The following is a 12261-nucleotide window of genomic DNA, read 5'->3' as shown; positions in this document are numbered from 1 at the left end:
GACACAGCTCCAGGGGCAGGTGGTGTCAAACCTGTCATCACCGTCCAGGGCTCGAGGGGTTTGGGAATTGTCCGCCAGGGCCTCTGCAGTGCCTCCCTGTCTGCACATCTGGGTGTTGGAGTCACTGTCTCCCTGTCTGCCTGCACACCTGGCTGCTGGAGCCATTGCTCTTTAGTGACTCTAGAACTGAACTTATTACAGCACCACCACACCAATCCAAGCCTAGTGAGAAGGGGTCACAGACTCCACTCACCAGCTGATCTTTAATTCTTGGCCCCTCTGAAGTGAGCAGCAGAAATCCCATTGCCTCAGCAGGGCCAGGATACCATTGGAAGGAATTTCCTTCATTTCAAATATGAAGAGTTGAAGCTCTTGGATTGCACGAAATGAGAAACAAAGAGTTTTAAATGATTTATTTGATTTCTCCACATGATCACAGTTATAGTTTTACATCAATAGGGTCTGTTACTACTTACAAACAGAATGCATATTAAAATGAAAGCACTCCTTTCTTCCCCAGAGTTACAAAAGGGGTCTCGAGCCTCCCCAGAACAGAAGCTTCTTGTAAGCATAATGATTTTGAAGTCTTTAACAGTCTGCATTCAAGACCTAATTCTAACATATTAATACAACTCAAAGCTGACTCAAGTTCCTAGCAGGAGATAGGCAACCTCAAAGTGACTGCAGACTTACAGTAATGCTAATTTACACACTATGTACAATTTAGAGAATTGTCTATTCCCCCTACTGGTCCCATTTTCACCACCCCCTTTTCTCTTTTCCAAATTGAATCTTGTTATTGGTTCCACTTTTCTTTTAAATATATACACGAGAATCCATTTTGCAGGCAAGAAGTGCGATGGTATTTTACAAGGGAACAGCAAAATGCATGCTTAACTGCAGAAAACACACAGCTTCATATGGAACAGCAAGTCAACATCTAGAGATTCAGTGTTTAAATATCTGCTGACCATCTTTCAGCTCATTTTATCAAGAAACAAGAGGCTTCTGCTGCATGCAGTACATGATGGGAAAATCATTCTACACTGTATGTTAGACTTTTTTTTTAGCAATACAAGACGCACATTATATTAGGATGAACTTTGTTTTCTGTTTTTACACTGTTTTACATTTCATTCTTAACTTAAAAAAATAAAAACCCCAAATATATATTTGATTGTTGTCCCAGAAAAGATGTTTTTTTGTTGCCACACCTTCATTCTTTACGTTTCCCTTTCATTTGTTCAAATCAGCATTACTGCTTTGCCACATTGTTTTTGGGAAGAGAGAACCACGGTCACTCTATGCACTTCTGTACCACTTTGTAATTGGCAATGGCATCTGAGAAAAAACCTTCTCAATTCTACTCCTGCCTGCAGGCTGAAGAATTCATTTTAATTCATTTTCTTAACCCCACGCAGTGTTAAGTGCTGGAATTTTCCTATTCTAGGCATGACCCACACTGCCCTAAGCAACTGGTAATCAAGGACGGAGTCAGAGAGGTTTTACTACAACCCTAAACAAGCAGCAGAGGTCTGGAGACTTGTGCTGGCACCAAGACACGTTTGTTTGGTTGGAGTACATAGAAACACATAGTCTAAGAAACAAAACAGAACAAAACTAGGGAAAAAAAAAGTCAAGTCCACTGTTTCTCCTCATTGGCTTGAAAGAACAGAGTTTCCAAATCGTGTGCTCTCACGTGACCAGTGTTGGTTTCTAACCAGCCTCAAAATGAGCTGTGATTTCACACATGCAGCTCCTGCACCCCCAGGGCAGGCCCAGCCTCCTTCCCCGTGTCCATGGAACCATGTGGAAATGTTTCTGTGCATGCACGTTTGTGACATCTCCTGAACACTTTGGTTCACAAATACATTGATTGCACATGAAAATCAGTGGTCAGGCACTAAACTGTGGCTTACTCTTTCAGTACAGAATATTTATATGTAACTCTAATTTAAATGAATGAAAGGGTTTTTTAAACATAAAGCAAATGCAGATCTGGGAGATTTAACATCTTCAGTGTTAATCAACACAGTGAATCCGATTTTCCTCTCCACTGCTACTGCATATTCTGCCTTTATTCTATACACAGAATTTTACTTATGTTATGCCTCTGCATCTGAAACAAGTACAGACTCCATCACCCAGTGAAGAGGAGCTTTCTCACCTCTGTTTTAATTAAAAGATGCAGTTTCTGAGAGATGTTTGTACCGGAATGGTTCTTTATCTTTTCTGGAACAACCTATAAATTACAGTTAGACTCTACTATTGGTACAGATGTATGAAGAAAAGTCTACATATTGAAATATGTTATCACTTTACTTCAACTAATATCAACAGTAACACTGATATATTTTGCAATTATACAATATGTAGAGTGTAGCCTCACACTAATAACATTAGATGACATGCAGACAGTTCTACTTTCCCTTATAAGAACAGTATATATTTTTTAAACTGCAAGGAACAGAGCCTCAGGGGACCCAGGTGAGCCCTCTTAAGGTAAGCCGCAGAATTTGGAATAGAATGATACAGAAAAATAATAATCACTTGCTTTCTTTTCATGGAGATCATTCAGAGGAGAAGGAGCAGAAGGGGAAAACATATTGCACATGTGTGAAACAAACGTGGACTGCTGGAAACAAAAGGCTCAACTCTAGATTGCTGTATTTGCTCTCTGTGGAGGTTAACAAAGTGCTCAGTTTGCAGTTTTGCTGGTATTGTGGTACCCATGGTATGAAAGGGAAAAAATGACTGAACCTCTCCCATCCCCCCCACATTAGAGGTGCCATGAGCCAGCCAACGTGACAAGTCACTCTGCTGCTCTCATGTCCTCCTAATTTGGGACACTTTTATTACTGTTACGTGGAAACCCGCCTGGTTGGAGCTGTGATTACTTTTACCCATCTCTTACTGGAACTTTTTGCTCATCCTCTTCAAGGTTTGCTTTTAGGCTGGTACAGTTTTGCAGTTGTGATTCCTTTGTCTCTACTGTTTAGGTGTTAAGTCCTTGCAGTGGCTCAAAGTGCTGAAACTACAAAGTAGGTGCCATGGATAATTTTGTACAGGATTTCGGGATACAAATTGTATAGAAATTTGCAAATGGTTTGGTTACAACATGTAAGCAACAACAGCACAGCCTATTTTTATGTGATGTCTTGCAACTAACTGGACTATGGAAGTGAGGGTTTGAGCATAAACTCAGCCTGCTGAGTGCTGGGTGCTTCAAACTAACAAATGTGATGAGTAAAAATGGTAAAGCCACTTTGTTGCTAGCACATGGCTACATGGAATTACAGATTTTTTATTTTTTTTAAATATATATATATATATATATAAAAACCCTATACTAAATTCTAAAACAAACCTTCAAGTTTTAGAGCACTTCCACTGGAAACACTCTGGACTAGAATTCAGCTTCGTTGGGGGTAAAAATGAGAAATTATGGTAAACAGGAACCAAAGTAGCTGAGAAGGATGGAGGTTTGCCATTTTCATGTTTGAGATGAATGTTTTTGCAGTGTTTACATGCACCTGGCGGAACTCTTCCCGTGTGGTCGTTCAATCCATATGCTTACAAAAGAAATGTGGATCATGTAAATTCACAGTTATCACAGCCTTTAAAGTGTCTAAGAACTTGTGTGACCAATGCTTGGAGGTGCCCCCTGGTAAGCGGGCACCCTACATTGCTACGGTATAATTACTGCATCTTAACGAGTTTGCTTACCTGAAATAGCAGAGCAGCTCTAATACTGATTACGTATGATATCATCGTGTTAATAAAATAAGGATTTATACAAAGCAGTATTGGACTACAACATTTAAATGCTATGTTACTTGGCACATTTAGTAATGATTGCTTAGAAATCTTAACAAGTCCAGGGGACTTGTGATGAACGTACTGAAATGTCTGAAATTGGTTTCTAACGTTTAATGTTTTTGGTCTACTCTTTCATATGCTATTCATCTATTATACTGTCCTATCAAGTAAGTGGAATTCCTTGTAAAGTCTATATTGCTAGTTTTGTGGACTGAAAAAATTTCTTTCCAAGCACAAATGTTAACTATACAGTATATATATATATTTATATGTATATATTTATATTATATAAAGTTTACTTACGTACTTTCATCAACCATATCAGGTCTACTTATTTTTTTTGCCCATTGAGAATAAAAGAGCAAGAATGCAACACTTGGTTCTGTCTCACTTTTTTTCCTGTGTTTTTTTCATAGGCTAGCTTTTCATTATGCGTGTAAAATTGTCCAGGGATTTGGTGTAAAAGGTAGCTTTCCTCAGATTCAGCAAGCAGCATGTTTTCAAGGCAAGTTTGGAAATAAGAACTAACCAGATGGTGGTGAACATCTATCCAGTAGATAAGTAAAACCACTATGTCCTGGGCTAACCGGAATTATTTTATTTAGTAACAGCAAGCCTTTAAGCTCATTAAACGGCCTAGGTAAAAACTGACGGTGTGGTCTGTTGTCTGCTGCAAGTGCCTTTGTAGCTGGCTTTAAAACTAGAGTTACGAGGAGGGTCTTTAGGCCTAGACTAGGCCTAGGTCTTTAGGCCTAGACTATGGTGCTGATGCCGCTGTGTTTGGGCTTGGTGCTGGCGGAGGTGGCGGGCGGCGGGGGCGGCCCGTGGTGGTGCGGGCCGTGGGCGGGGTGCGGGCCGTGGTGCGGCGGGTGCGGGCCGTGGCCGTGGCCGTGCGGCAGGAACGGGGCGTGCGGGCCGTGGCCGTGCTGGTGGTACTGGTGCGGGTGCGGGGCGTGCGGGGGCGGGTGGTAGTGGTGGTGGTGGTGGTAGGGCGGCGGGTTCTGCACGTGGCAGTACTGAGCGTGGTGCGGGTGCGACGCCGCCGCCGCCGCCGCGCCCTCCGCGTGGTGCGGGGGCTGCGGGGCCGCGGGGCCTTGGGAAGGGGGCTTGCCCCGCTTGCTACCGAACAGGGAGCCTAGGAGTGAGGAGGAGTTGGGCATAGTCTGGTGAGGGCGAGATGGACACTCTCGGGTTGATGTAGCTCTTCGGCGCATGTGAGGACTGCTAATGATGGACCCCTAAAAAGAAATTAATAGAAAATAAAAATTAAAAAAAAAAATCTTGAAATGTTGGAAAAGAAGTTCACACTGACCCACAAACTCCTCCTTCAGGGTTCACATGGGCGGATTATGTCATGGGTTCAAGGGAAAATTTTATCTCCACCTTCCCTACGTTGCCAATGGGGCGCTCATGCCCTTCTCAGGGGATGTTAAGCATTGAGTGATTTTCTCTCAGTACTTTGACATCAAAACACAGGACTTTAAATTTAAAAAAAAGTCATGGAAGAGTAACATGATATAAGACCTACGAGTGTGCTTTTAAAGGAAAAATACATTTTAAAATACTGCAAAAAATACCATACTTGCTTTTTTTACCACAAGGAAAAAAAAAGCTACATTAAATTCAACCTAAACAGTTAAACATACAGCAGCAAATATTACAGTTACAGTTCATATTTTAAAACGGTATTTAAAACTTTATTTATAGTAGTTTTCCACTACTACATGTGACAGTGCTGCTTCTCAGGCCTACCTCTGCATTTTGTGTTAAATGGAACCATACCATTTTTGCCACTAAGATTTCTATGTGGTTGTATTGTTCTGACCTGTGGTCCAACATTCTCTGTTATTTAGCCTGGAATTTAGTTGCTGGAAGTTTGGGGGTTGTATTTTTAAAGAGTTATGGGACACAACAGTACTTAGGCAAAGTGTGCTAGATTTAAACTGCAATCTACCTAAAGCGAACACAAAAAAAATAAAGGAGAGGAAAAAAAAAAAGAAAAAAATCTGCAAGCTGAATTCAGAGACATGAACAGTATATATAAATGGTTTGAAGATGAATGAAATCTCATGAAATCCACATTGAATTCACCTATCTTAATAGTTTTTTTATCTTCCCATGCCCTATCTGTGCAATTCCATGGTGTCATGACTGCATACATTTAGCAATTGAACTCGAAAATAAGCAATGGGGATGGTTGAGCATGACAGTCAATAGTTAAAGCTAAATATCAAACAGCAAGAACAGTGTACTTGGTAACAAAGAGCAAGTGGGCTTTTAAGCTGGGACCAGACTGAAATGGTGGCAAAAGGACACATCATATCCATTTAACCATGCTTGCAGGAACAAAGGGAACAAGGTTAGCTCAAACCAAAAATGGCATTGCTCTAAAACAAGCTGTCAGTGCTTTGTAAGCTGGAAGAATACGGAGTGAGAAGCCTAGGCATGCATTTTATTTGTGGCAGGCAGGTTATATATATATATATATGTTAGAAGAAAAAAGAGCAAAAAAATATATGTATATAAAAGAAAGGTTTGAAATGCACATCATCACATCCAGCTAGACATCAGGAACTTCCTACTTACTTCCATATTGCTGTCTAGCGATCCTGCACTGCTGCGTCGCCCACGCTTGCCTGCCCAGGACATGCAACAGCAGAGATTAGAGACTGCGACACGACCGGCGCCCAAGAGCTGCGGCCCCGCGCCGGCCGCACAACCTCACAGCTTTGGGGCAGCAGGGACTGCAACTCTCTGCACCTGGCTGGGTTTTAAGGGGCTGAGTGGTAATTTGGAGGGTTGTCGTCGTTGTGAATCAACCAGCACGAGCGGGGTGTGATTATTTTTTTTAGATTTGCACAACTCTTTAAAGTACGTGTGTTTTAGCGGCTGGGTTTAGTGCTGTGGTTGTGATGCTGAGCAGCAATGATTTGAATATGGTTGGTTTCCTGGAATCTAATTGGCTATGAAGGTATTTTTTTCTTTAAGCATTGAGATTTACTTGTGGGGTGGCATTAATTTAAATGCAAAATTTAATGTTGAAATATTCTGAACTTCAGTGTGGGGCACTGTGAGGGGCATCGGTTTTATCACTTCATCGGTTTTATTGTTTCATCAATTTTATCCTTTCAATTTCAGCTTTGAACCTCAGTGGATTTCATACAATCTTCTTTCATGAGGTTTAAAAAAAACTAAACTTAATTTTTGATCAGTAAATCTGGAATCTGTCTTGACATTATGGCTAGACTTTGTTTGTTTAGCTGTGCAGTGCTTTATCTTAAGTATGGTGGATTTGCCCTCCAACAGTCTCAAATTGCAAAGACATTTGCCTAAACCCACACGTGAAACTCCAGACTCTGCCTAAAGAGCCAGAAGACCTCAGTGGCTGTACAGGACACAGGATCCCAGATTTTCTTTCTCACTTCACAGCAGAGAAAATAGCATCTGGCTGCAGTGGAAATGGAGATTTTCAGAACATAGCTTGGGGAGCATTGCTTTGCAAAGTTTCAGAATACTTTCCTGGCAGGGTGTAGAAACAAAGCTGAGCTTTGAAGAGCCCTCACGTACTCAGAGCTTCCTTAAAATCAGCATGGTTTTAGAAACCAAAGCTTTCTCAATGCTCTCTGCTTGCTTTCCTGCAAGGCCAAATAGCAAAGACAATCTCCACCCTGCATTGGCGCATTGCTGCCTTCGGAATCTTCTACTCGGAGAGGTGGTTTTGGGGGAGAATGTGAGGATTTCAGCATCACTGAACCAATGAGCGATGTACCCTCATCACAGACACCCCAAAGCCACCTGGGATCAGAACTAGGGAACGCTGGAACTGGTCACAGAACAATACAGACTGCCCAAAGGATCAGTATGATCAAAAACTACCACCTGCTGGATTTACAAGCGTAATTTTGACCTCGTTGGTCACAGGACACTGCCCTGAAACACAAATTTCTCTTAAGAGCTACAGTTCCAGGCTACTGGAACATTTTTCCCTCTTACAAAGAGTTGCTCCCCAGTACAAACCCCTCTGCAGTGACATTAACTTGAGGGGAAGGCATTTGTGGTCAAGGTGTTGTGTTAGACTTGCTGAATTCATCGGGATTTGGAACGATTGCCCTGTTTGGGCTCTTTGTCAAAAGCTCACTGCTTCATCGCCTGCTGCAGTTTTAGCCTCAGCCAAACCAGAACTGTACTATTTTATGAGCCCCCCAAGAAAAACTGGGTTTGATAATCCCTTATTTTGACTTCTAGTCAGGCTTTGATATTTTTCTGCTCTGATAATGGGATTAGTACTGATTAACACTCCAATCACTCTTGCTTGCTGATGCAAACACACTGCGACAGCCACCTCGGAACTTAGCAGTCAGGGTTGCAAATAAGACTGAGAGCTGACACGGGGCATTAAACGTGGCCAAAAATGAAGGAAAACACAACAATCCAATGCCTTTTGCATATGGCAAGAGTCACAGTCTGATCAAATAACCATGGACACAGTAAATACGGACAGAGAGCGACAGATGGAATTTTGCTCAGAATAACTTCAGGGCAAAGTAGTACTTGCAAAGCCAGGAACAAACAGAAAAATCCTACTTAAAATGCCTGTAATTTCCCTCAGATAGGCACTATCACTGTACAGAGGCTTTGTTCACTTTCTTAAAAACAAATTGAACCCAATTCTGTGCTGACATGCAGTGTGATGGGAAGGCTATTCAGTAAATCCCCTGGAGCATTCCCTCTGCCAATGTGTGTTTACTCCAGACTGTTCCCTGGTCTTTGGGATGGCATCCCATTTCAGAAATGCCTCCCTAGAGCTCCAGCCTTCACATGCATCTCAGGAAAATGGTGACTCTCGACTGAAATTGCATCTAGGCATGTACTGGCAGGCCCATTAGTAGCTGTGGTATAAAGCAAAGTGGTATTTATCAAATCTGAAGATTAGTTTTGCTTAACATGTTATGCTTATTTTAATTTTTTAAGGCTGTTAGAGTGGGCTTTAATTTATTTTATAAAATTAAATTTCAGTCAATTTAACCTTTTCTGATTCATTCCAACAATTCATTGATGTTAGATATGAATATTCCTTGTAAGAAATATCTTTAACTTACACAAGTGTATGTCCCATATATGAACATGCATTATATGGGGCCAAGAATATTTCAAATTTATAGTAGAAGTATGAAGTGATTACAATATCTTTACAAACAACCATGCCAAAAGAAAATTGAGCTTCGTTAATAAAATCCATTGCACCTTGCAGAATGGAGGTGTGCAGGACACACATCACAGGATGCGTGGTGATCTCACAGCTCAGGCTGCAGATCACTTCTGTACATGGAAATATTTCTCACTGCTACTCTGGAGTTCTTGAAACTCTCTTCTGGGCCAGTGAGATAACTGATAGCTAAACACTGTATTATGATCTGACTTTGTGTGTCTTGGGGAAAAAAGTTTGGAAAGAAGTTTGAAATTAAATTACTCTCCAATCGTTAGGGAGACCACTTTTGAGGGGGAAAAGACTCTTCGTAACCTTCACATTTTCATCTTGTTTTCTGTGTGAAACAAGTATTGTCTTAAGATCTCACGCTGAAACAGAATTCTTTTAATCCTGGAAATACCTGATGTTTTTGTTTTGGTTTGGGTTTGAAGCTGTCTTTATTGGTCTGTGGCTGTTTTGAGTCAAGCCCAGCTCCCAATAATAGGAACCACTGTACCACCCTGCACTTGCGCAGTCCTGCCTGGCTATGCCAGTTGTGTAACACTGGGGCAAACAATAAAATCACAATTTTTAAATCAGTTCAGGGTGTAAATATTATTCCCACCCTATAGGTTAGGGATGTGGGAATAAAGTTTGATTTCCACTGTAAACTCAATGTGAAAGCACTGGGTCCCCCAGCAACTCAAAGTGGCTGGAATTCAAATTAAAGGACCTAAAATCAGTCCTGAAAAGTGGGAGAGATACAGACTGGGAAACACAACCAGTCCAATCCTTCCTGCTCTGCTTTAGTGACCAAATCATTCTTCCTGTGGAATAGTGGCCAGGAGGGAACATCACACTTTCCCCCATCTTTCTGTAAACTCATAAAACTCAGCTTTAGATGCATTAAAATTTGTCTGGCTTCTAGTATTTTGATATAAATTAAGAATTTCAAAGTCTGGAACAAATAAATTAAGTTCTTCCTTGACTATAGCTCAAGAATGTGCAATAAAAATGACTCATTTCTCTTTTGAGAAAAATAAAGCACTAAATATTTTTAACATATTCACATCTTGGAACACTTGGATGGCACATTCTGTTTTATATTCCGTGGAGAGAACTGTCAATCCACAAGGAACAAGAGCATCTCTCAAATGAAGAGACCCTCAGCACACCCTTTCCACAGCTGTGAGTTGAGCTATTGTGGCAAATGCATGGAGCCACCCTCAGGAAATGATTCCTGAAGGACAAATGCTGCCTTTCTGTGCATTTCCAGCTTAGAAGGCAGAATCAGTCAGGGTATCAGCATTTGTCACATCTCGGAAGCTTCTAAATCATCACTCAGAGAAATTTAAAGTAATTTTTCCACAGCCACCATTTACTGGGATGTCTGGGGGACAGCAATGGATTGTTTTCCTAAATAGTTCTGTCATGTACCTGTGCAGCCAAATGCTGTTCAGTCACGTTTCCCTTCACCGAATAAACAGCTAAAAATTTGGGGTTGCAATGTTTATTGGACATTTACCTGCCTTACTGCATAAATATGCAACCAGGCCATTTTCTCATGTTTATTAGACTTATTTCTGATTAAATGTAGAAAGGGCCTCTCTAAAAATCCACTTTCCTACACACTCCTGTTCCTCCTCCTTGTTGATCCCGTGTTTCATCCACAAAAAGAAGATGAGGCAACCTCAGTCCCATTTTAGAGAAGCAATTTAATATGGGATAATCACTGGGGTGCAGTATATTCCTAACTGAGATTTCTTTGCTTTTCTATGGAGCATCTCTCCCATATTAAAAATAAAATTAGCCTCACATGCAAGCTATTCCCTGAGAAAAGGCAGGAAAGACATGGACCATCTCCCTGAAGTCACTCCACTAAATAACAAAGCACATAACAGGCAGGTCATTTCTCAAGTCAGTTGCACTGCACAAGACCAAACACAAACTCTCCATAATTCTCAGCTATTTCAAGTTAAAATTAAGTTTAGTTGGGTTTAACAAACTCATTGATAAACCCTGCAGACTGTGAGTGATTTCTACTTTTTGTCATGGAAAAAGGTTATTTTCAGTAATAAGCATGCCAGTTGTAGGCATGCCCTGTGAAATGGGGTTGTGATTACAAATGCTTGTTTGTTGAATTAAACCCATAATATGAATTCAAAGACATGGCAGTGTTTGAAAGAGAGGGATGAGTAATTCTGATGGAATGAAAAAATTAATCAGAAATCACATTTAGGGGTACAGATACCCACTGAACTCACATATTAACAATATGGTAGTTCTCATTCTAATGAAATAAAACCAAAACGATGGAAAAGGATGATGAAGTATCCTCAAATCAGAGACATAAAAGTGGTGAAGACTAGGGCTTGATCTAAAATCCACTGGAGCCAAGCAAGCACCAATATTCCACTTCAGCCTGATTTTGGATCAAGGGCCTAAGTCTTTTTAATGAAGCACATGGAGATATGAGTATGAAAGCCTAAACAGAGAAGAAAAGAATTGAAAGAGCTCACTCTCTACATATTTGTATGCACATACATATACCCACAAAACACAGGCTATCATTTCCGTTTACAACAATTTTATTTATTGCAGCATAGCTAAAATCTCTTCTTTAGTTAAAAAAAGGAAATAGGTAAGTAGTGTCTACTACCAAAGATATGCAGAATATTGAAATGATGACTACACTGTACATCATCACTGCAATTAAAAGAACAAAGCAGAGTATGTAACACAGCCTATGAACTAAAAAACAAGTAATTAAAAAAAATAAAGTTGCTACTATCCCTGGAGGTACTTTCTGAATAGTGGACATGGTGTTCAGGTAAGAGCTCTTGTCAGTGACAGGAATCTTGAACACTGCAAGATTACATGGCTATGCCAGGTGTGAAGCAAACCATGAAATAAAACCATGCCAAACTTCCCCTGGCTTGCTTTGGCTAAAAAATCCCACCACCACTGCTTTCCAGTCTTTAGCTGTTTTAATCAGTTAATAAAACTTAAGACACATCAGTGGCTTGGTGGGTTATCAGCATTCTTGTCCACTAGGGCTTCTTTGGTTCTATTGACAAGAGTACTTCACAACCACCTCTTTTGCAAGAATTAGGAGCTATGTCTGAGTTACAAAACAAGAAAAGAGCATCAGGGACACACTGAATTACACTGCTCTAGACAGAATTTAGTAGGGCTTCACTCAATTTCATTCATCCAGGTGGTAACACAGGTACACTTGAGCACAGAATACATAG

General features: G+C 40.7%; 1 protein-coding gene across 16 annotated transcripts in view; it reads right to left on the bottom strand.

Annotated features, from left to right (window-relative positions):
- Positions 1-398: 398 nt before the first annotated feature.
- The window catches only part of IQSEC1 (IQ motif and Sec7 domain ArfGEF 1), a 281533-nt gene continuing 269670 nt past the window's right edge, over positions 399-12261 (bottom strand). For 13 of the 16 annotated variants that reach the window (XM_039559071.1, XM_039559075.1, XM_039559074.1 and 10 more), the window contains 2 exons: positions 6406-6455; positions 399-5057 (listed from right to left, as the gene is read on the bottom strand). In XM_039559071.1, the coding sequence (XP_039415005.1) occupies positions 4572-5057; positions 6406-6455 (536 nt within the window). In that variant the 3' untranslated portion in view covers positions 399-4571. The remainder of the gene's footprint in view (positions 5058-6405; positions 6456-12261) is intronic. The other 3 variants (XM_039559085.1, XM_039559087.1, XM_039559086.1) reach the window with 2 other exon arrangements.

Source organism: Corvus cornix, chromosome 12, assembly GCF_000738735.6.
Source record: "Corvus cornix cornix isolate S_Up_H32 chromosome 12, ASM73873v5, whole genome shotgun sequence".
NCBI classification, from domain to species: Eukaryota; Metazoa; Chordata; class Aves; order Passeriformes; family Corvidae; genus Corvus; species Corvus cornix.
Note: the sequence above shows the minus strand (reverse complement) of the source record. Positions and strands in the feature narration are given on the sequence as shown.